General features: G+C 43.8%; 1 protein-coding gene across 4 annotated transcripts in view; it reads right to left on the minus strand.

Moving 5' to 3' along the window:
* UBE2H (ubiquitin conjugating enzyme E2 H) overlaps nucleotides 1-8,521 on the minus strand; it is a 111,515-nt gene extending 102,994 nt beyond the window's left edge. For 2 of the 4 annotated variants that reach the window (XM_066362690.1, XM_066362688.1), the window contains exon 1: nucleotides 8,007-8,521. In XM_066362690.1, the coding sequence (XP_066218787.1) occupies nucleotides 8,007-8,087 (81 nt within the window). In that variant the 5' untranslated portion in view covers nucleotides 8,088-8,521. The remainder of the gene's footprint in view (nucleotides 1-8,006) is intronic. The other 2 variants (XM_066362691.1, XM_066362689.1) reach the window with 1 other exon arrangement.
* Nucleotides 8,522-24,245: the final 15,724 nt, after the last annotated feature.

Here is a 24,245-nt window from a genome sequence, read left to right on the forward strand (position 1 = left end):
TTTAAAATACAGTTGAGCCTGACCTGTGGTGGAGCAGTGAAAGACAGTAATAGCACAATGTGCATGTGAAATACAGACCATCATGAGTAAAAATTAAATACAAGCTACCGCCCTGGCTGGTTGGCTCAGTGGTAGAGTGGCAGACCAGTGTGTGGAGGTCCGGGGTTCAATTCCCAGCTAGGGTACACAGGAGAAGCATCCAAATGTTTCTCCACCCTTCCTCCTCTTTTTTCTGCCTCTCTCTTCCCCTCCCGCATTGGAGCAAAGCTGTCCTGGGTGCTGAGGATGGCTCCATGGCCTCCGCGGCAGGCATTACAATGGCTCTGGATGCAACAGAGCAATGCCCCAGATGGGCAGAGCATCGCCCCCTAGTGGGCATGCCGGGTGGATCCTGGCCAGGCATGCGGAGGAGTCTCTCTCTCTCTCTGCCTCCCCACTTCTCACCTGAATTCAGGGAATGAATGAATGAGTAAATAAATAAATAAATAAGTTCAAGCTGTTAAAATGTTAAACCTATACCTACCAAAAGTAGATTCAGCTATTTCTCTCCTACATATAGTTATACAAAAGAAAAGAAAGCGTATGTCCCTAACAGCTTTGTCTGGAGTAATCACAAACTGGAAATAAGCCAAATGTTCATAAAGAGGTAAATGCAAAAACAAATTATGGTGTAGCCATAGACGAACTACTACTCAGCAACAAAAAGGAAAGAACTACATAGGAACATGGATGATTTTCAAAATATGGTGAAAGAATCCACACAAAAAGAGTACATATTGTATGATTCCATTTATATAAAATTATAGAAAATATAAAATGATAGTGGCAGAAATCAGATCAATGAGTGGGGGGGCACGAGACTATCTAGGGGCACAAGAAACTTTTAGAAAAGATGAGTATGTTCACTACACTTACTGTGGTGATGGGCTTCATGGGTGATATTTATGTCAAAACTTCTCTATTTTAGCCTGACCTGTGGTGGCAACAGTGGATAGAGCTGAGGTTTCAAGTTCGAAACCCTGGGCTTGCCTGGTCAAGGCACATATGGGAGTTGATGCTTCCTGCTCCTCCCCCCTTTCTTCTCTCTCTCTCTCTCTCTCTCTCCCCTCTCTAAAAATGGAATAAAGTCTTTTAAAAATTTTTAAAAATAAAAAATAAAAAACTTCTCTATTTTAAATATGCAGTTATTTTAGCATCAATTACACCTCAATAAAACAACAAACAGAAAAAATGTCAACAGACCAGAACTAATTCTACAGCTCTTGCCAGACATATCTGCCCCTCAACCTATCAAATCACAGTAGGCACTTTGAGAAGTACAGAAGTATCCCTAATTTGAGGATCACCATTATAACAAAAAACAAATTTTCAGCTGCCTGTTCCACTGCTGAAATGACACCACAAAACATAACAGAATAGAAAGAAAGCCCACTGCATGTGGCCCGCAGACTTCCCCCAACCCCCAAAGTGAGAAGTGAGAAAGCAGTCAGGCAGAGTCCCGTATGCACCCGGCCAGGATCCACCCGGCATGCCCACAAGGGGCTAATGCTCTGCCCATTTAGGGCATTGCTCCATTGCAGCTGGAGCCATTCTAGCGCCTTGAGGCGGAGGCCATGGAGCTGTCCTCAGTGCCCAGGCCAACTTTGCTCCAATGGAGCCTTAGCTGGGGGAGAGGAAGAGAAATAGAGAGGAAAGTGAGGGGGGAGGGGGGAGAAGCAGATGGGTGCTTCTCCTGTGTGCCCTGACTGGGAATTGAATCTGGGACGCTCTACCACTGAGCAAACCAGCCAGAGCCAGGCCCCTAAGGTTTTTTTGTTTTTTGTTTTTTTAATTTTTATTGATTGATTTAGTGAGAGAGGAAGGGGAAGAGAGAGACACAGGAATATTGAGCTTTTCCTGGACGTGCCCTGACCGGGGATCGAACCGGCAACCTCTGTGATTCTGCACAGTGCTCTAACCAACTGAGCTATCCGGCCAGGGCACCAGGTCTCTAAGTTTTTAAATATTTTAATTCAAACGTTTACCCTCTCTAATCTAGAATCCCATTTCTGGAAAACAGAAATAATCCCAAAAAAAAAGGAAAAGCCTCATGCACAAGAGGTTAATTTTATTCTTATTTGTCACAGAAAAAGGGCAAGGAATTAAACCAATGAATGGCATATTACATCAGCTATTCATTATGTCTGACATTTTTAACTGTTAAAAAGAGTTGCAAAAATACTAAACACAAACAGGACACACAGAGTAAAATCCACAGGCTGAAAAATAAAAAATATATCCTGGGAGAAAAAGAATGAGAAAAAAACAGGACAATGTTAACATTTGAGGACATCGGTTATCAAATTGTGGTCCCTAGACCAACAGCATCATAGTGTGGGAACCTGTTAGAAATGTGCATTCTCAGGCCATACTCCAGACCTCCTGAATGGGACAATGCCAGGGGTGGGACCCAGCAACCTGTTTTGACAAACCCTCCAGATAATTAAGAACTGTCTAAAAATAGGATTATAGATAACTATTTTCTTTCCTTTTCTGTAACCTACATTTTCCTCAATTACCTTAGTACTTGTGTAACCCAACTAAATTTTTTTCATTCAAGTAGTTTACGAAAACACACACTGAGGGTCTGCAGTTGAAAAGCTATTGCACCATAAGCACTTTTGCAGGTCTGAATTGTACACCTAAAAATCCAGTGATTCTTGGAAACTTTAAATCTGTTAAGTCTGAACAAGATACTAAATTACATACACTATACATAAATGCAGGTCAAGGTGCTGGGGAAATTGCACAACACTAGAAAGCCAACAAATCCATGGTTTTCTCACACACACCAACAGGATACCAAGTCCACCAAGGGACTTTTATGGGTCAAATCTGCAAAAGATTTTTTCCCCCAAAAGCTAAATTTTTAGGCTTGCATGTAATTTACTAGAACTGCACTGCAAGAATCAGATGTCCTGAAGCCGTTGAGCGCTTACTCATGCAGGTTCCTGCTTAACCAAAATAAGTACTAGTATGTTTTATTTGTCACTGAAATCTAGGCAGAGAAGACAAATTCAGAACAATGGGCTCCAAAACCATTAAACTGTTCTACCTTCCACCTCATCATCTCACTAAAAGAGGGACCAGGAAATAAAACCCAAAACACAGGTTCCCAAATGATAATGGGGCTCATTAAAACATTACATGATTGTCTACACTTTGAGCGCAAATCAAAGTAACATAGATTACTTACTAAGGGGCAGTATAACTGATTAACAGCAAAATACTACAGTTGATGTCAAAGACAAATGACTACATATTTTAATGTTTCTTGTTTCCAATTTTTAAACACCCACTTTTTTTTTTTTTTTTTTACAGAGGCAGAGATAGACAGGGACAGACAGACAGGAACGGAGAGAGATGAGAAGCATCAATCATCAGTTTCTCATTGCACATTGCGACTTCTTAGTTGTTCATTGATTGCTTTCTCACATGTGCCTTGACCGTGGGCCTTCAGCAGACTGAGTAACCCCCTGCTGGAGCCAGCGACCTTGGGTCTAAGCTGGTGAGCTCTCTGCTCAAGCCAGATGAGCCCGCGCTCAAGCTGGCGACCTCGGGGTCCCGAACCTGGGTCCTTCTGCATCCCAGTCCGACGCTCTATCCACTGCGCCACCACCTGGTCAGGCAAACACCCACTTTTAAATAACAGGAACACAGATTTCCATACATCCCATCAAATACAATGCATATTTTAACACTTCTATTCCTTGAAGTCAATTCTGAAAGTTAAATACAAATTATTCAAAAGGTGATACATACAGTGCTGACTTTTTAAAAATACCTATTTTTTAACTAGTTACAGAGCATCATGACCACCCATGCCAAATTTTTCACTACTAAACCCCCAGCACCTAACACCAAACCTGGTACAAAGAGATACTCAAACGTTTGAGAGGATGAACTGTTACTGAAACCTTCTGAACCTTAAAGCATACCCAGGACTCTGTAAAATTCACTAATGCTGTCAATGAACTTAGTATATAAGTCATTGCCCCTTTTCCAGGACTTTTAAAGATTTTGTAGGGGAAGCTTACATTTCTATCATACTTTTGAATCTGTGTCAGTTAAGTACACTTAAAGTAGCAACACATTTAAGTTTTACGTTGCTGCACTCTCTCTTGAAAACTCTTGGAATTATAAAATAAGTTCCAAAAATCTCACATTAGTAACTAATACAGTGTATGCTAAATCCCCATTATTATCATATCTACTTTTCTAAGTTAACTTTGAACATTTCTTTCACTCTGAGTTCAGATTTTCCTCTCCTTCTTGTACCCCTTAAAAATACACTTGCTCTTGTAACACCCCTCACAAGGCCTTCCCAGCCCCTACTTCTTTTGTATATAAACACACTCGGGCCACACACTTCATCAGCTGTTTGGTAGCTCCACCCCTCCTCCTTTTCCGGGTAGTAACAGAGCAGCCAATGAGCTGTGAGGAGCTATGCCTGTGGCCTTTTGCCTGCATACGCTTTTCCAAAACAAGCAGCTCCAGCCTTCAGCAGGGGCCACTGGTTCACAGATAAAAGGATCACCAGTCTGTGCAACAGGGTGAGACTAGTAACCCCCACCAACAAGGAAACCCGTGTAATCTGAGCTGTTTGTTCCTCCACCAAGGAGAACTTAAACCGATATTCCTTTAGGGCAAATCACGCTTTAAGGTCACCAGATTCCCAGTTCAAAGACTATCTAAATAATCAGTCGGGTTTGAGACGGAAACCTCAAAGGTTGCCAAACTGGAACAGCACAGTATTACTAATCTACCTGACTTTCCAGAGAAATGACCACACTAGTCACAGCCATGTCACAGGATTTGGGCTAACTGCAAGTTTCTTGATCAGGACACATTCTTAACAGGGCCCAAAAGTCATGTACATCGGTTTCTAGGCTCCTGGAGAGGTTTGCACAAACAACTCTCAGCAAAGGATCAGAAGAGAAACAATGAATGAGTCACAGTTTCAGAACATAATCGCCCAGCAGATTATTAAGTGAATCGGTGCAAAACGCTCACTCCCTGTGTAACTTGGGAGTCAGCTCTCCTCCTGCCAACCCGTCACAAAAGAAATACCACCGACTCCAAACAACCAGAGTTGGTGTCTCCTAGCGAGGAGATTGGAGGCAGTGGCCAATTAGTTACACATCCTCTCCTCTCCCTACCCCCACACCGCTATTTTCCTACTATACAGGTTCCCTACCAAGCTGTAAATCGTGGTGGCATAATTACACTCAGGAGATATCCAAAAATGAGCTGAAACAGGAGATCGCAATAAAATCAGCTATCAGCCTCCACACCAAAGAATTCATCAAGGGACACTGAGGGGCAAAAAGCAAGTACATTCCTTCAGACCTTTTCTACTTCCTCTCCACCATCTTTCATTTTCAACCCCAGACCTTTCATACAATTGTACTGATTTTCATAGTGGGTTGGGGAATTTTTTCCCTTAAATTTTCTGCTAAATATAACCTTGCTCAAAAACTGTTGGCTCCATTTGGGCCTACTAATGTGAATTCAAAAGAGAAAGGAGGCCACAAAATCTCTCAACCCCACAAGACACACACACACACACACACACACACACACACACACAAAAGGAAATATGAAAATTTTAACTTTCAAACTGTGTTAGCCCAGAAAATAACAAACACGAAACAAAGATAACCTCTGCATTTTAAATCCTGTGACTGCTGTCCTCCTATCTCAGAGATCTATGATTTTAAAGCGCCTCTGCTTTCTTTTGTCAGGAAGAAGGAAGGTGGGGAAAGAACAGAAGGCCAATGCATCTTAGCCTTTCTTCATCTTCTACTAAAAATAAGCTATGAAATAAGCCACTTAGGGGAAGGAAAAAAGAAAGACACCCTGCTGTTCTTTGTCTGTTTTCCTCTCCCTCACCACCCCCCACACCCTGACTCCTAAATGCTGTAATCATTCTAGATGCCACAACTACTAAATGAACAAAAGGCACTGTATGGAAAAGGCATCAGGTCAAGTTAGGCCTCACCCTTTACCCTCAATCTTCTAAAAATATGTATGTATATAATTTGAAAATCTGACATTGATCATAAACAGCTGGCATTCTCTCACCCACCCACCCCCCATCCCAATTAAACATTAGGTAGAAATTTGCATTAGGTGTGACACTAACTCTCAATTCAAGATAAAAATAACACAGATTCTGCCACCATGTCATTTCCTAGTTTCTAAAAAAATAAAATAAAACCCGAAACTGTTTTGTGTAAAACGTACACACAGCCATAGTTACAAGTTTTCCTGAAACCTTATGAAAACCCAACGTTACTGGTACCATTCACACATTTCCAAAACTCAATCAGAGCCACAAACAGCTCATAAAGTCTCACTTATGCCTGGACATATGGTTGGTACATAATATATACTTTATTATTTACTCCTCTCTCTAATCTCCACTCCCATCTCCCAAAAATTCTAAACTTCAAACCCTAAAACTTAGAAGAGTTCTGTCTGTTTCTAATTTCTAGCCAAGTTTTCCCAAGTAAGGAGAAAAACACCTTATTCCTGAAAAGATTATGAAAAGAAAATCTCTGGGCCAGACAACTTCCCTCCCATCCCCCGCTTCCACACCAAATGCAGAAAACTACTTGTTTAAAACTTTAGCAAATTCCATAACTGAGTATTTGACCACAATCATCGATCTCTACATAGAGGTAAAACATCCAGTCAAAAACAGTAACAAATAAAAGGAAGAAAGGAGGAATTCACCTGAAGAATCTAGCCAAACAACTTGAGTTATATAAACAAAACCCTGCAACAGGGGGAAACGGTGGGGGGGATGGGGGTGAGGAAGAATGAGAAGCAGGAGACAGGACTTTTTAACTGAGTTTCACACTCTAACACTCCTTACCCGTTTCCCCCTCTCCCCAGTGATTAGTTGTTAAGAACATTGAGCTCGTTTCCTATTCCCCCACCCTCTAAATGATCCCTCAAAAATTTTCTGATTTGTCACAGGAACCTTCGCGAATTTCTCTAGCTGGTCATGAAATAATCAATCCGGACTCCAACCAAAACCAGTGCCTAGAGGACTCTTATCAGTTACAGCTTTCCCACTGCTACCTCCAGAGTATATAAAGTTGGGGGGGGGGGGGGGCAGAGAAACATAAAGGGTGTCTTTTGGCAATTACTCCCCAAGAACCTTATCTTCACAGAGGGAAATGGCTTAAGTGGCTAGTACAGGGGCTATTTTGTCAGAGATCCTCTTTCCCTCCCTCCCCCCAGCTGTCACATCTACAATATGGAGGGTGGCTTGCTGGAGGGCCTGGGGGTCCTCACCATGTACAACTATGGGTGGGATAGGCTTTGTCAGTGGAAAGAAAAACAGTGGGGCTCTTGGAAGGACCGCAGAGCTTAACGAGGGTCTCTGATTTAAAACACTCGAGATCTTTACAGCTTACAAAAGGGACCACTGCGCAGACTACTCCTCTTCCTAATATAGAAAGGAATTAGGGATAAAGGAGGTCACTTGAGTTACCCTAGTTCAAGAAGCACTGTGAGTGGAGGGAATGGAGGCACCTCAAGAAAGGGAAACAGTGGCTTCACTCTCGGGCATTTCTAGCTTGAGTCCCTAAATCAAGAGCAAGCAAACAGGAAAGACCCTGAAGGTGGACTTGGTGGTGGAGAGAGGTGACTGGTCTTGCAAAACAATTAAAAAAATAAAAATAAAAAGCTGTCTTAGGAGTCCAAACGTCGTAGAGGAAAGTCACGGGCACTGGTGGGTGCAGGAAGAGCGAGGAAAACGCACATTTCGGGGTGCTGCAGATAAAGGGGGAGCTGAAAAGGCTCTCGGTTCCTGGGAGGTGCCAAGGAGCCGCCGTAGGCACGGGGGGAGGGAGGAAGGGAGCGAGCGAGCCTCGGACAGTGGCCTGGAGTGCCCCAAGGCCCTTGCCTGGGTTTCAGGGGGTGCCCTGGGCATCCCCACACCGCCCCCTACGTACAGCCAGAGCCCCCCTCCACGAAGGATACAGCTTGACCACGTCCGTGTCCATCCGCCTCTTGCCCGGACTGGGGGATGACATGGTGTCGCCGCTGCCTCCCCGTCGCCTGCGCCGCCGCCGCTGCCTCTTCCTTCCTCGGCCCGTCTGTCACGGGCCCCGGGCCCCGGTTCTGAGGAGCCCGCGGCCGCGCCGGCTCCTCGGTGGAGGTGGCAACACCCCGCGGTTCTGTCGGGTCCAGTCGGCCGCCGCCGCCCCCCGCACGGGGAAACACCGGGCACTGTCCGGCCGAGTGGGGGTGGGGACCCCGCGGCGCCCGCTCGGGCTGCCCCTCTCCGGCTGTGGGTTCCGCCGCCCGGCCCCGGCGCTACTCTGCGCCGCTCCCTCCTGCCTGCTCTAGCTCTCTCGTCTGCTCGCCTGCTCACCCTCTCGCCGGCTCCCTAGCCGCCTCCACGACCAGCGGACGACTCCAGCTCAGTCGGCCTCTCTACCCCAGCCTCGCTCTGAGCGCCGTGACGTCACAGAGGTGACGTCATCTGCGGGGCGGGTCCAGCGGGCGAAAGAGATGGGGCGCCGGGACCGCGGCGTGGACCTTCCCGGGGGATTCTGGGAGATGTAGTTTCTCTTTCTCCTGCCTTTACAGCCCCTTGCCCCCTCCCCCTACTCCCCCACACAATCGCTCAACTGCCAGTGTCGTTATCAAACGATCATGGTAAATAACAGCAATATTGTTACATTCATGTGTTTTAGGGTACTGAACCTCTTTCTCACATACTCTATTTAAAAGGCTGCTTATTTGATTTGAGGAGGCCAAGGTGGCAATACTCAGGCACCAGAATCTGGAAAATTCCCACACCAGAAGGTTCCTTCAATCTTTTCCGTCTTTGGATAGAGAGAATTTGTTTGCAGCGACGGTAGACTATATATAGCAAGGCTTCCTCAGAGCTTGCGAACCAGGGTTCATTCCCTTCCATGTGTATGTATAGGGCCACTATTTCAAGGATTAGAATTGAGGCCGCAAGGTGACAAGGCCAAAAATAATTTAGTACTCACATCCTTACTCGACAGAATATGAGGTAGTTTCACAAAGTGAATGACTATAGAAGCAGAAAAACCTTCAATATGCTGCAGTTCAGGACAAAGATCACCTGCTCTCCAAACTCCCATACCAACCCTATGTTCTTTTTCATTCATTCAATAAATACTGAGCACCTACTGTGTACTAATCACTCCGCTGGGCATAAGGATATCATGATACATTAAGCGTGACTCAGTTTACACAACTCTCCCCATACAGCCTGTGGATGAGCGTCAACATCACCTGGGAACTTGTTAGAAATGCAGGCTAGAGTGTTGCCACAGACCTACTGAATTAGAATGTGCAGTTTAACAAGGTCCCCAGGTGATTCCCATGCTCAGGGAAGTTTGAGAGACACTGCTTGACACCGCACTCCAAAAAAAGGAATATGTAACCCATGAGTCAACCAGGAAAAGGGAGCAAGAAAGAGTGCTCTAGGCATCTCTATATATATTAGTTTTTTCTGCCATCTGTTTTCAAATTTTTATCTATGAATCCACTTGTATTTTGTCAGTCCCCTTATGTAACAACACACACACACACACACACACACACACACACACACACACCCCTGAGGCAGCAATAATCAGTTTAAGCTGAACCTTGTTTGCTCCTATCATTACATCCCTCAAAAAGACTGGCTGGTGTGTGTGTGTGTGTGTGTGTGCTAACGATTTTGAAGTGTACAGCTCAGTAGTATTAATTACATTCATTGTGTTGTCCAACCATCCCTACTATTCATTCCCAGAACTTTTTCATTATCCTCAAACAGAAACTCTGTACCCATTAAACAGTAACTCCTCATTCATTCCCCACTCCCCCCAGCCCCGAATAACCTCTATACTACTTTCTGAAAAAAATGGGCTATTTTAACTGCTTCTAAAAGGTGTGCATTATTCTTTCCTACTGCACATAGCAATTCTCTCAGAAGGAGGACGTGCCTGGATGAAGGGATTTCTAACCCTCTTTATATGACGACTTTGTTAAAGGAAGAAAAGGATGGAGCAGAAAATTGATCCTGACTGTGTTTCTTCTAGGTTCTTCAGGCCTTGGTGCTGCTACCTCCTCCCCGAACACGGCTCCCCATCCTCCTCCACCTGAGAAACTCCCACTCGTGCTGAGACAGTGCCTTCCAAGCTTTGGTGTGCTTCAGAATCACCTGGGGAGCTTGTTAAGTTCACACGTGTCCAGGCCCCACCCCTCGGGATTCTGATTCAGAAGGTCTAGGTGGGGCTTGGACATCCATGTCTTTAACAAGCTCCCCAGATGATTCTGATGCAGGCCAAAGTTTGAGAACTATACTGCTCGAAGATTCCATTAAGCATCAGCACTTTCAAAACACCAGTCTGACCTCTCAAAATGGGTCTTGTGCTTCCATAACATCCTATGCAAATAAGGATGTTTCCTCCCCACCTGAGAGCAAGGTGGCAAGCTTAGAGGACCCCAAAGGTGCTGTTTCCAGACAGAAAGAACGGTCGAGAATGATACACTAAGTCTGACGTGTGTGGTGTGGTGGATAAAGCATAGACCTGGAATGCTGATGTCTCTGGTACGAAACCATGGGTTTGCCCAGTCAAGGCACATACAAGAAGCAACTATTACAAGTTGATGTTTCCCACTCCTTTCCCCCCTTTCTTTCTGTCCTCTCTCGAAAATCAATAATTTTTTTTTTTATTTTTTATTTTTACAGAGACAGAGAGTCAGAGAGAGGGATAGACAGGAACAGACAGACAGGAACAGAGAGATGAGAAGCATGAATCTTTCGTTTTCATTGTGCATTGCAACACCTTAGTTGTTCACTGATTGCTTTCTCATATGTGCCTTGACTGCGGGCCTTCAGCAGACCGAGTAACCCCTTGCTTGAGCCAGCGACCTTGGGTCCAAGCTGGTGAGCTTTTGCTCAAACCAGATGAGCCTGCGCTCAAGCTGGTGACCTCAAGGTCTCAAACCTGGCTCCTAGGCATCCCAGTCCCACGCTCTATCCACTGTGCCACCACCTGGTCAGGCTCAATAAATAAAATCTAAAAAAAAAAAAAAAAAAAAAAAAAAGGATGGGACACTGAGATCTGGTTAGGTAGTCCATTGGTTAGAGTGTCATCTGGATATGCCAAGGTTGTGGGGTCAATCCCCGGTCAGGGCAAATACAAGAATCAACCAATGAATGCATAAATAAGTGGAACAACAAATTGATGTTTTGCTCTCTCTCTTTCTCTCAAAAAATCAATAAATAAAAATTTTAAAACGATGGGACATTGAGAAAGAAGGGTATTGGATGGATCTAGAAATTTTCCCTGGTGCTTTAATCTTCACAGATGCTATGCTGCTGTGATCTAAGTACCAAGCAAAACTAATCAAAGGAGTGTTTAATTAGAGAAACTTGTTCTGGATAATACTGGCAAAGGTAGGGCTGCTCTACCTAAAAGTACAATGGAAGTTTAGCCCTCTGAGCAGTCATTGAAAAGAAATCGCTCTTCCTAGTGTGTCTAGTAAGTATAGCTCTGGGTTACTTAGGACAAACCTGCCCCTCCCCACCTCTTAATTATGCCTCAGTTAATTGCACATATCCTCCTGGAGCCTCAATTTTCTCATCTGTAAAATGTGGCTCATAACTTGGGTGGGCTGATGGAAAAGATGAATGGGAAAGCCCCTTGTAAACCATAAATTGCTTTTCATAAAGTTAATGTGAAATGTTCATTACAAGGTGTAATATGATATTGGTGGCAGTATTATTGTATTATTAATATCATTTGGCCCACTCCTCATACAGTGTATGTCATTTAAGGAAAAGGGCATTCACATTTTCAGAGGTATTTTTTAAAGATGTCATAACATCAATTTCTTCTCTTGTGGTGAAGACATGTTCGCATTTTTATGATACTCCTTTTCTCTCTGGGCCTTCTGCCAATTGCTCCTTCATAAATCCTTCTTCCCTCTCTGTCTTCCTCCCTTGTCCTCCATTGCAACCCTCCCCTCCTCTTTCCATAGTGTGAGGACTCCTGAAACTGCCCTTGACCAGGTAGGGTTAAGATGCAGCTCCAAAGGGTGCCAAATAACAGCCCTGGTTTTACTTATTTTTGGCTTATGAAACCTGGAGCTTATCTTGAGCAGAGTGAGTTGGCACTCACTCTTTTCCCCAAATGTTCAGCCATTCAGAATGTCAATAATTTAAGACAACACTGGGGCCTGGGAGTGTCTGTTTATGTGTGTGCACACACACAGCAGCATGTTGGCATGAGCCATGTTCTTCCTTATCAGGAACAACCAGGGGCACTGTGAGGAACCAGCTGTCCGACCCTGCCTGACTCACCAGTGTTGCAATCTGGGAAACGTATTCGGGCCTGTTTATCTCTCCCCAGGGCAGGGCCAAGCTTGACCAGTGGAACCTCTGATCTCAGAAGCAGCTCCTTAAAGGCAAGAAAATAAGTTTGGAGAGAATGTGACGCTTTGAGCAAGGCACCAAGAGGAAGTAAGGTGAAACCAATCTTTCCGTGGAATGAGTGGGAGAGCCTAACGTAGAAGCTACTGTTACCTGTTAACTCAAGGGCACTAAAACCAAAATAAATGTGTCACTGTCACCACCCAATGTGAAAGTCCCCCAAATAAGGCCTTCTGATTCCATTTGACCATTTCCAGTGAGAAATAGGTCTCTCGGAGTTGGTGTTCTTGGCATCTGAGATCATGGCTCCAAACCCCTCTCTGGGAAATAATATCAACAGTTTCCTTGCTGCTAGGGAAATGAAAACTTCAAACATTTCAACTTATTTCCATGTAACCCTGTGACAGTCTATCCCCACAGAAGCATCTTTTGGAAGCACAGGAACATGCAGGCCACACAGCAGCAAGGACACAAAGATTTCATCTCCTGCTTTGAAGTCATTCCCAGGTTGTCTTTGCTACCTCTGCAACATGCTCCTAGAGCAAACACCAACCTCCAAAGCAGTAGGATTCAGTGCGAGCTCAAAACTTGAGACGGAAGGCTCCTCCAGACCCAGGTCTGCTATCTATTAGTGATGTACAGGCGAACCTCGGAGATACTGTGAGTTCGGATCCAGACCACTGTAGTAAAGCAAGGATCACAATAAAGCGACTTGTAATCTTTTTGCTGGTGGAGGGCCTTGCCTTTTTTTTTAATAAGTAAAGTAGTCTTTTTTGTTTTGTTTTTAATTTTATTTATTCATTTTAGAGAGGAGAGAAAAAGGGAGAGAGAGAGACAGAGAGGGCGAGAGAGAGGAGAGAGAGACAGAGAGAGAAGGTGGGGAGGAGCTGGAAGCATCAACTCCCATATGTGCCTTGACCAGGCAAGCCCAGGGTTTCGAACCGGCGACCTCAGCATTTCCAGGTCGACGCTTTATCCACTGCACCACCACAGGTCAGGCAATAAATAAAGTATTTTATGTATGTATGTATGTATGTATTATTGATTGCAAAGAGAGAGGAAGGTAGAGAGTGAGACAAAAACTCAATCTGTTCCTATGTGCTCTGACCAGGGATCAAACCTGCAACAGCTATGTTTTGGGATGAAGCTCTAATCAACCAAACTATCTGGCCAGGGCAGGTCTTGCCTTTCATTTGTTAAAAAAAAAAAAAAAGCAACATCTGTGAGGCGTGATAAACTGAAGCGTGCCTGTAATTTGGGCAAGTACCCTAACCTTTGTGCCTCAGTTTACTCACCTGTAAGATAGGGTGATAGCACCTACACTACCGTTTCCTGGCTCAAATAAAAGAGATGTTGCAACCCCTAGAGTGCTAATCATATATAAGATATTATCACGTACCCTCTACACACACACACACACACACACACACACAACTTACCTTCTATTTTTTTTGTTTGTTTTTTTGTTTTTTCTTTCTTTCTTTTTCTTTTACAGCGACAGAGAGAGAGAGTCAGAGAGAGGGATAGACAGGCAGGAACGGAGAGATGAGAAGCATCAATCATTAGTTTTTAATTGCGCGTTGCAACACCTTAGTTGTTCATTGATTGCTTTCTCATATGTGCCTTGACCGCGGGCCTTAAGCAGACCGAGTAACCCCTTGCTTAAGCCAGCGACCTTGGGCTCAAGCTGGTGAGCTTTTTTTTTTGCTCAAACCAGATGAGCCCGCGCTCAAGCTGGCGACCTCGGGGTCTCGAACCTGGGTCTTCCGCATCCCAGTCCGACGCTTTACCCACTGCGCCACCGCCTGGTCAGGCTGTTTGTTTTTTTATTTTAATTATTTATTTATTTATTTTTTTACAGAGACAGAGAGTGAGTCAGAGAGAGGGATAGACAGGGACAGACAGGAACGGAGAGAGATGAGAAGCATCAATCATTAGTTTTTCATTGTACGTTGCAACACCTTAGTTGTTCATTGATTGCTTTCTCATATGTGCCTTGACTGCGGGCCTTCAGCAGACCGAGTAACCCCTTGCTCGAGCCAGCGACCTTGGGTTCAAGTTGGTGGGCTTTTGCTCAAACCAGATGAGCCCGCACTCAAGCTGGCGACCTCAGGGTCTCGAACCTGTGTCCTCTGCATCCCAGTCCGACACTCTATCCACTGCGCCACCACCTGGTCAGGCACAACTTACCTTCTATTGCCAAGGCTCCAGGAAGGAGCAAGGTTGGAAATTATTTATACCTACATCCAGGAGCCCTCACCTGGGCCAGCTCCCCTGTTTGGAACCCTTGCTCTGCCACCTGTGCTCCTTCTGCTGTTTTCTTGTCTCCCTGACTGGGAAATGCTGGAACCCTTAGGCTCAGTCCTCAGGCCTCTGTTCTTCTTTATCTGCACTTAATTCCTAGGTGACCTCATCCAATCTCAGAGCTTAAACTACCATTTATACTCTAACTCCCTACTGTACCTTTCTGATTAGGGCCTGACCCTTGAACTCTACACACATCCATACGGCTGCCCATTAGACATTTCCTCAAGTCCAAAAATAAACTTCTGACACCCTCTCCATTTCTTCCTCATACAGTTTTTACCAATCTCATAAAATGGCAACAATTAAGTAGAAATATATGAAATTGCCATTTTTAAAGTTAAGAATAGTCAGATATGTCAACTTCATTTGGTTCAACCCAATACATTCTTTCAGACACTCAAACCAAGAGCCTGGTGCTATGATCCTTGACCCCTCTCTTTCTTTTTTTTTTTTTTTTTTAATTTTTTATTTATTCATTTTAGAAAGGAGGGGGTGGAGAGAAGGCGGGGAGGAGCAGGAAGCATCAACTCCCATATGTGCCTTGACCAGGCAAGCCTAGGGTTTCGAACTGGCAACCTCAGCATTTCCAGGTCAACGCTTTATCCACTGCGCCACCACAGGTCAGGCCTTGACCCCTCTCTTTCTCTAATATCCTCTATGTAATCTATCAGGAAATTCTGTTGCCTCTATCATGAAATCATTCAGAATCTTTATCCCAGCACCTCTACCAAGCCATCTTCATTACTACAGTTGCTTCCCAACTGGCCTCCTCACTTAAACCCTTGAATTCACTCAGATAGAAGCCTGTGGTCCTTTTAAACTATAAATCTGATCTGGTCTCCCCACTCTTCAAAACTACACTCTCCAAGGACTATACATTTCACTCTATGTCAAAGCCAAAGTCATCACAGGCTTCCTAAGACTGACCCTACCCTTTTCTCTCACTGCTTTCTAGCCACACTGGCCTTTTTGCTATTCCTCAAATATACCAAGCATGTTCCTACCCCAGGGCCTTTGCACTTTCCACTCTCTCAGCCTAAAACAGAAATGCCATCTTCTTCACAGAGCCTTACCAGCACCTCCTCTTCTCCTTCCCTGTTTATCTTTTCTCCCTCAGACTTAACCACCATCTCACATACTGCATACTGTGTTTTACCTGGCTCTCTGTTTGTTCTCTTTCCACCAGAATGTGACCTCTATGAAGTCAGGGATTTTGTCTGTTTCATTTATAACTGTATAGCCATCAGTGCCTAGAATAGCATGTGGGCCCCAGTAAGTGCTCAAATACTAAATAAATAAAAGGAAGAAAGTAATTCTAGCTGGAAAGGCAAAAAAGGATTAACAGCTTATAGCAGTCTGTAATGGTTGCTATAGAGTGGCAGAAAACCTTATATATTGAACACTATTCTGTGCCCTGCACTGTGCCAAGGCATGTTACTTACTACCTAGCAACCTGGAAGGAAAGATGTTATTTTGCCACCTTTATGGATGAAGAAACTCAAGTTCAAAGAAGTTAAGTAATTTGCCCAAGCTCACAGAGCCAATAATTGGCAGCATCAGGATTGAAATCCAGGTTCCCAACTTCAAAGCTCATGCCACTTGCACTCTGCTGTCCCACCCTGTTTGTTAGACAGGTGAAAAACTTAATTTATTGATACTGATGAATTCATTATTTGAAAGGGCCAACCAGAGTCTCACCTCCATCATGACCGTGAAGACCTTCTAGGCCAGGGGTCCCCAAACTATGGCCCGCGGGCCGCATGCGGCCCCCTGAGGCCATTTATCCGGCCCCCGCTGCACTTCTGGAAGGGGCACCTCTTTCATTGGTGGTCAGTGAGAGGAGCATAGTTCCCATTGAAATACTGGTCAGTTTGTTGATTTAAATTTACTTGTTCTTTATTTTAAATATTGTATTTGTTCCCGTTTTGTTTTTTTACTTTAAAATAAGAGATGTGCCCTGACCGGTTGGCTCAGCGGTAGAGCGTCGGCCTAGCGTGCGGAGGACCCGGGTTCGATTCCCGGCCAGGGCACACAGGAGAAGCGCCCATTTGCTTCTCCACCCCTCCGCCGCGCTTTCCTCTCTGTTTCTCTCTTCCCCTCCCGCAGCCAAGGCTCCATTGGAGCAAAGATGGCCCGGGCGCTGGGGATGGCTCTGTGGCCTCTGCCTCAGGCGCTAGAGTGGCTCTGGTCGCAACATGGCGACGCCCAGGATGGGCAGAGCATCGCCCCCTGGTGGGCAGAGCGTCGCCCCTGGTGGGCGTGCCGGGTGGATCCCGGTCGGGCGCATGCGGGAGTCTGTCTGACTGTCTCTCCCTGTTTCCAGCTTCAGAAAAATGAAAAAAAAAATAAATAAAAAAAAAAAATAAATAAGAGATGTGCAGTGTGCATAGGGATTTGTTCATAGTTTTTTTTATAGTCTGGCCCTCCAACGGTCTGAGGGACAGTGAACTGGCCCCCTGTGTAAAAAGTTTGGGGACCCCTGTTCTAGGCTATTCAAACCAAATTAATGTTCCTGTGAAAAGGAAGAGTCTATGCCTCCCCTCTGGTTTTCACCGTGTCAGCAAACGGCACCACCACTTGGCCAGTTGCTCAGACAATCCTTGGAGTCACCCTTGATTTTTTTCTTTCTCACGCTCATATTTAGTCCATCAGAAAACTCCATGAGAGCTCCCTTCAACATATTAGTATCCCTTCACATCCCAAGCTTGTTCCTACTTCTGGCCTCTGATCTGGTGGTTCCCTCTTCCCAGAACTCCCTTTCTTTAGGTCCCCACAGCCACCTCCCTGCTTTCTGCAAGTCTTTATTCAAATGTCCTATCTTCAAAGAGGCCTTCCCTGACCACCCTGTTTTGGAAGGTATACCCCTCTTATCTCCTTACCTTGCTGTAGTTTTTTTTGTAGTTTAAAAAATATTTTTATTTTATTTTATTATTAAATTTTATTTTATGTATTGGAAAGGTTGAAATATGCTGACAAATTGAGGGCATCATACAATGACCACCCAAATACCCACCATCCAACCGTAACGACTGCCAACACTTTGCCATTTCTGCTTTACCTGCCTGCATGTAGGCATGGCATATGTACATTTTTTTTTATATGTACATTTTTCTTCTAAAGCTTTTGAAAAAACCTTCAGACACCATGGCACTTCAGTCCTATATACTTCAGCATGCATGGCCTACAGATAAGAACATTTTCCTTTATAAGCATATCATTATCACATGTAAGAAAATGAGCAATGAGCCCCGGCCAGTTAGCTCAGTTGGTTAGAGCATCATCTGGAAACACCAAGGTTGCGGGTTTGATCCCGGTCAGGGCACATACAGGAAGCAACCAATGAACACAAATCTAAGTGAAACAACAAATGCATGCTTCCCTCTCTCCCTCCCTCCCCCTTCTTCTCTCTGTCTCTCTAAAATCAATCAATTAAAAAAATTAAAAAGAAAATGAGCAATGATTCCATAACATCAAATTTCCAGTCCATAATCACATTCTTTTTTTTTGTTTTTAGGAACCAGCCCCCTTGGAGAAATTGCCGATTCTATTTTTTTTATTTATTTATTCATTTTTAGAGAGGAGAGAGAGAGACAGAGAGAGAGAAGGGGGAGAAGCTGGAAGCATCAACTCCCATATGTGCCTTGACCAGGCAAGCCCAGGGCTTCGAACCGGCGACCTCAGCATTTCCAGGTCGACGCTTTATCCACTGCGCCACCACAGGTCAGGCCCATAATCACATTCTTAACTGCCCCCTCCATGGCTTTTTGCTTGTCTGTTTGAGCCAGAATCCATTTAGGATTCACATAATGTATTTTGACTTTTTATTTTTATTTATTGACTTGAGAGAGAGAGAAACATTGACTTGTTGTTCCACTTACTCATGCATTTCATTGGTTGACTCTTGTATGTACCCTGACCAGGGATTGAACCCACAACCTTGGTGTATTGGGACAATGCTCTAATCAACTGAGCTATTCGGCCAGGGCTGTATTTTGACTTTATATCATTTTAGTCAGAGGACAGTTGGGGAATTACATTTTATGTTTATAGAGTTTTGGGTCTTGGCTCTCCTACATCACCCTCCTCACCTACTCCCATCTCTGTGCTGTGTACACAATAGACAGTTAACAAATGATTGATAATGACTAACTGAAAAGTCCTACTCTCCACACAAAAACTTGTTCGTGAATATTTATAAGCAGCATTATTCATATCAAGAAATGGAAACAGCCTGACCAGGCGGTGGCGCAGTGGATAGAGCATCGGACTGGGATGCTGAGGACCCAGGTTCGAGACCCCGAGGTCGCCAGCTTGAACGTGGGCTCATCTGTTTTGAGCAAAACCTCACCAGCTTGGACCCAAGGTCACTGGCTCAAGCAAGGGGTTACGTAGTCTGCTGAAGGCCCGTGGTCAAGGCACATATGAGAAAGCAATCAGTGAACAACTAAGGTGTTGCAATGCACAACGAAAAACTAATGATTGATGCTTCTCATCTCTCCGTCCTTGTCTATCCCTATTTCTGACTCTCTCTCTGTCTCTGTAAATAAATAAATTAATTAAAAAAAAAAAAGAAATGGAAACAGCCCAAATGTTCATCAACTGCTAACTAGATAAATAAGAAGTGGTATATCCATACAATGGAATATTACTCAGCAACAAAAATAGATACTCACATATGCTACACCAAGGATGAGTCTTGAAAATAATATGCAAAAATAAATAAACCAGTCACAAAAGAAATATATGTATGAGTTCTTTTATATCAAATGCCCAGAAAAGGCCTATGTATAGAGACAGGAAGTAGATTGGTAGTGCCTGCCCTGGGGGGAATGGAAAGAAGGGGCATGACCATTAAGGGATGCAGGGTTTCTTTCTGAGGCAATGAAAATGTTCTAAAATTGAATGTGGTGATGGCTTCACAACTCTGTGAATATACTAAAAACCATTGAATTGTTCATTTTTAAAATTCATTTTAGAGAGAGAGAAGAAGGGGAGGAGCAGGAAGCATTAACTCCCATATGTGCCTTGACCAGGCAAGCACGGGGTTTTGAACTGATGACCTCAGCATTCCAGGTCGACACTTTATCCACTGCGCCACCACAGGTCAGGCGAATTATACATTTTGAGTGAATTATATAATATGTGAATTATGGCTCAATAAAGTTATTATTACTATTATTATTTATTATTATTTTTAATGTCCTAGTCTTCCTTGTTGCTCCAGATCACAGCAAATGTTTACCAAATACCCCCTCCCTCCTCTGGTGTCTCTTCCCCTTTGAACATGGCAGAGGTGCTGAGGAGTGGAGAGAAGGAAGCTTCGCCCACTTTAGTGAAAGGGTCTTGATCTTCTCGTCTGCTGACTAAGAATCACAACTGTTCTATCCATGAATGTCCTATTTTGCCTTCTCTGGGATGGTGCCCCCTTTTGTCCCACCAAATGTGGCGCTAGCCCTTTCTGCCAGCCAGTGGGGCTGTTGCAGGCCAAGGTCCCCCTCCAAGGCAAACACAGATACTCATCTCAGAGCATCCACTGGAGTCCAGGACAGCCTTGCCAGGTTCCCTGTGTACAGAGCACTTCTATGTTGTGGGTGTTGCGTGGTTGGAATGGCTACTTGTTTCAGATCCAGCTTCCCTATGGCACTGTGAGTAGGAATTGTCTTATTTGTCTTTATAGTCTCTGCACCTAAGATAGACATTTGCACTTAAAAGGTAGAACGTGTAGATCCTGCTCTCTGGAAAAGAACAGGGAGGCTCCAGCCCTGTGGGAGATGGCCTCAAAATCTGGGGTCCTTGTCCCGATAACACACACGTTGCTGGTTCTATTTCCAGTCAGGACACACACAGTAACAGATAGATATTTCTGTCTGTCTGTCTCTGCCTTCATTTTTCTCCAAATTAAAAAAAAAAAATCTGAGATTCTGAATTCTTTTTTTTTTTTTTTTTTTTTACAGGGACAGAGAGAGTCAGAGAGAGGGATAGACTGACAGGAACGGAGAGAGATGAGAAGCATCAATCATCAGTTTTTCGTTGTGACACCGTAGTTGTTCATTGATTGCTTTCTCATATGTGCCTTGACCACGGCCTTCAGCAGACTGAGTAACCCCTTGCTCGAGCCAGTGACCTTGGGTCCAAGCTGGTGAGCATTTTTTTTTTTTGCTCAAGCCAGATGAGCCCGTGCTCAAGCTGGCGACCTCGGGGTCTCAAACCTGGGTCCTCCGCATCCCAGTCCCATGCTCTATCCACTGCGCCACCACCTGGTCAGACTGAGATTCTGAATTCTAATCCCAGCTGTCAGAAAGTACCTTTAGGGGAAAACTGGCTAATATCAGGAAGGTTACACTTAGGATGGTTTACATTGAATCAGAAACATTATAAATTTTTGATTAAGTGTGAAAAAATTAAAAAAAAATTTTTTTCTTATTTTTATTTATTCATTTTAGAGAGGAGAGGGAGAGACAGAGAGAGACAGAGAGAGAAGGGGGGGAGGAGCTGGAAGCATCAACTCCCATATGTGCCTTGACCAGGCAAGCCCAGGGTTTTGAACTGGCGACCTCAGCATTTCCAGGTCGACGCTTTATCCACTGCGCCACCACAGGTCAGGCCAAGTGTGAAAAAATTTAGCCAAATTTGTCTTATGGTTCTCAAGGCCAGTCAGGACTCTTCTGCTCATTTTGCTAAAGGAGGGATGGAGTTGTGTGAGGGGAAGAGAGATGTATGAATCCACTTAGTTGACCAAAGGGAAAGAAAGCTGAAGTGAGAAACTGAGACTCCTGGTTCCTTCTCTTTCTTCAATCTCTCTCCCGACTTTCTCCTGATGTCTCCAGAGGCAGTTTGGCTTTACTCAGGGCACACTGGGTGCCTTGGCCTTACCCCAGCTGTCACATGAGAAAGGGTCCGGAAATGTGCGTTCAGCTGGCTGGGCTGTGATGGCAGGCAGAGGGAGGGGTGGGGATTGTTACCAAACTCTGCAGTGATTGGATTGATTCAATCACCTTTTTCTTGGTTAAAAAAATGATCATTTTGCTATATATTTATGTTGTACATCTGAAACTAATATAATGTGCCATTTATATCTCAATAAAAAGTACACATTAATATATATATACATAAAGTAATAAAAATATATGAATCAACATACTGTTTTAAATTAAACAGTTTTTGCTCTGGCTAGATGGCTCAATTGGTTAGTGCATTGTCCGAAAGTGCACAGGTTGCCAGTTTGATCCCTGGTCAGGGCAAATACAGAAACAGATTGATGTCTCTCTCTCTCTCTCTCTCTCTCTCTCTCTCTCTCTCTCTCTCTCTCTCCCCCCTCCCTTCCTCTCCCTATCTAAAATCAATAAATAGGCCTGACTTTTGGTGGCACACTGGGTAAAGCATTAACCTGGAATGCTGAAGTTGCTGGTTCTAAATCCCAGGCTTGCCTGGTCAAGGCACATATGGGAGTTGATGCTTCCTGCTCCTCCCTCTGTTCTCTATCTCTTTCCTCTCTCTATCTCTCTCCTCTCTCTCTAATAAAAATGAATAAATAAAAATAAAATCAATAAATATATTTTTAATTAAATTGAAAATGTTTGTTCTTCAAAGAACACATCAAGAAAGTAAAAAGAGCCTGACCAGGCAGTGGCGCAGTGGATAGAGCATTGGACTGGGACGTGGAGGACCCAGATTTGAGACCCCGGGGTCACCAGCTTGAGCGAGGCTCATCTGGTTTGAGCAAGGCTCACCAGCTTGACCCCAATTTCGCTAGCTCAAGCAAGGAGTCACTCGCTCTGCTGTGGCCCCCGGGTCAAGGCACATATGAGAAAGCAACCAATGAACAACTAAGGTGCTGCAATGAAGAATTGATGCTTCTCATCTGTTTCCCTTTCTGTCTGTCTGTCCCTATCTGTCCCTCTAACTCTCTCTGTCTCTGTCACAAAAAAAAGAAAAAAGACAACTTATAGTGTAGATAAAGTATTTGCAAACATATAGCATATTTGAGAAGGTCCTACTATGCAGTATATAAAGAATTCTTTTAAAAAATATATTTTTATTTATTCATTTTAGAGAGGAGAGAGAGAGAGAGAGAGAGAAGGGGGGACGAGCAGGAAGCATAAACTCCCATATGTGCCTTGACCAGGCAAGCCCAGGGATTTGAACCAGCAATCTCAGCATTCCAGGTAGACACTTTATCCACTGAGACACCACAAGTCAGACAAGAATTCTTACAATTCAACAATTAAAAGACAAAGGATTCAATTAAAAAGTGGGCAATGGACTTGATTAGAAATCTTTTTATGGCCAATAAATACATGAAAACATGATCAACATCATTTGTCATTAGGGAATGTCAAACCAAAACCACAATGAAGTACCACTTCTCCTTATCTGCCAGGAGGGCTATAAAAAAAAAAGAAAGAAAGCCCTGGCCGGATAGTTCAGATGTTTCGAGCATCATCCCAAAGCACAGAGGTTGCTGGTTCAATCCCCAGTCAGGACACATACAGGAACATATTGTTTCTGTCTCTTTCCCTAAAATCAATAAAATAAACATTGAAAAAAAAATTAAAAGGCAGACAATAGGTGTTGGTGAAAATGTGGAAAAATTAGAATCCTCATAGATGGCTGGTAGGAATGTAAAATGGTGTAGCCACTTTGGAAATAGTCTGGCAGTTCCTCAAAAAGTTAAACACAGAGTTAACATATGTCCCAGCCTGACCTGTGGTGGGGAGTAGGTTAAAGTGTTGACCTAGAATGTTGAGGTCACTGGTTCCAAACCCCATCCTCGCCTGGTCAAGGCACATATGGGAAGCAACTAGGAGTTGATGCTTCCCATTCCTCTCCTTCTTTCTCTCTGTCTCTTTTCTCTAAAATGAATAAATAAAATCATACACACACACACACACACACACACACACATATATACAGCAATCCCATTCCTATATATGTACCCAAGAGAAATGAAAACACAAACCTTACACGCACCCATATAAGCATGATACATAATAGCCAAAAAGTTGACACAACCCAAATGTCCATTAATTGATTAATAGAAAAACAAATGGGGGTATATCCATATGATGGAATATTAATCAGCCATAAAAAGGGATGAAGTTCTGATATATGCTCCAACATGGATGAATCCTGAAAACAGGCTAAATGAAACAAGCCAATCACAAAAGGCCACGTTGTACGACTCTACTTACGTGAAATGTCCAGAGTAAGCAAATTCATAGAAACAGAAAGTAGGTTAGTGGTTTCCTGGGCTGGGGGTGTGGAAAATGGGAAATGACTACTAAGGGGTATGAGATTTCTTTTAGGGGTAGTGATAAATTTTTTTAAATTAATTGTGCTGCTGGTTGTAGAACTTTGCAAATATAGTAAAACCACTGAATTGTACAGTTGAAAAGATTGAATTTTAGGATATGTGAATTAAATCTCAATAAAAAAAAATGATAAAAATTGAGCTTGAAAAAAAATCAAAATAAGTAAAAAT

The sequence above is a fragment of the Saccopteryx leptura genome, chromosome 2, assembly GCF_036850995.1.
Source record: "Saccopteryx leptura isolate mSacLep1 chromosome 2, mSacLep1_pri_phased_curated, whole genome shotgun sequence".
Classification (NCBI taxonomy): domain Eukaryota; kingdom Metazoa; phylum Chordata; class Mammalia; order Chiroptera; family Emballonuridae; genus Saccopteryx; species Saccopteryx leptura.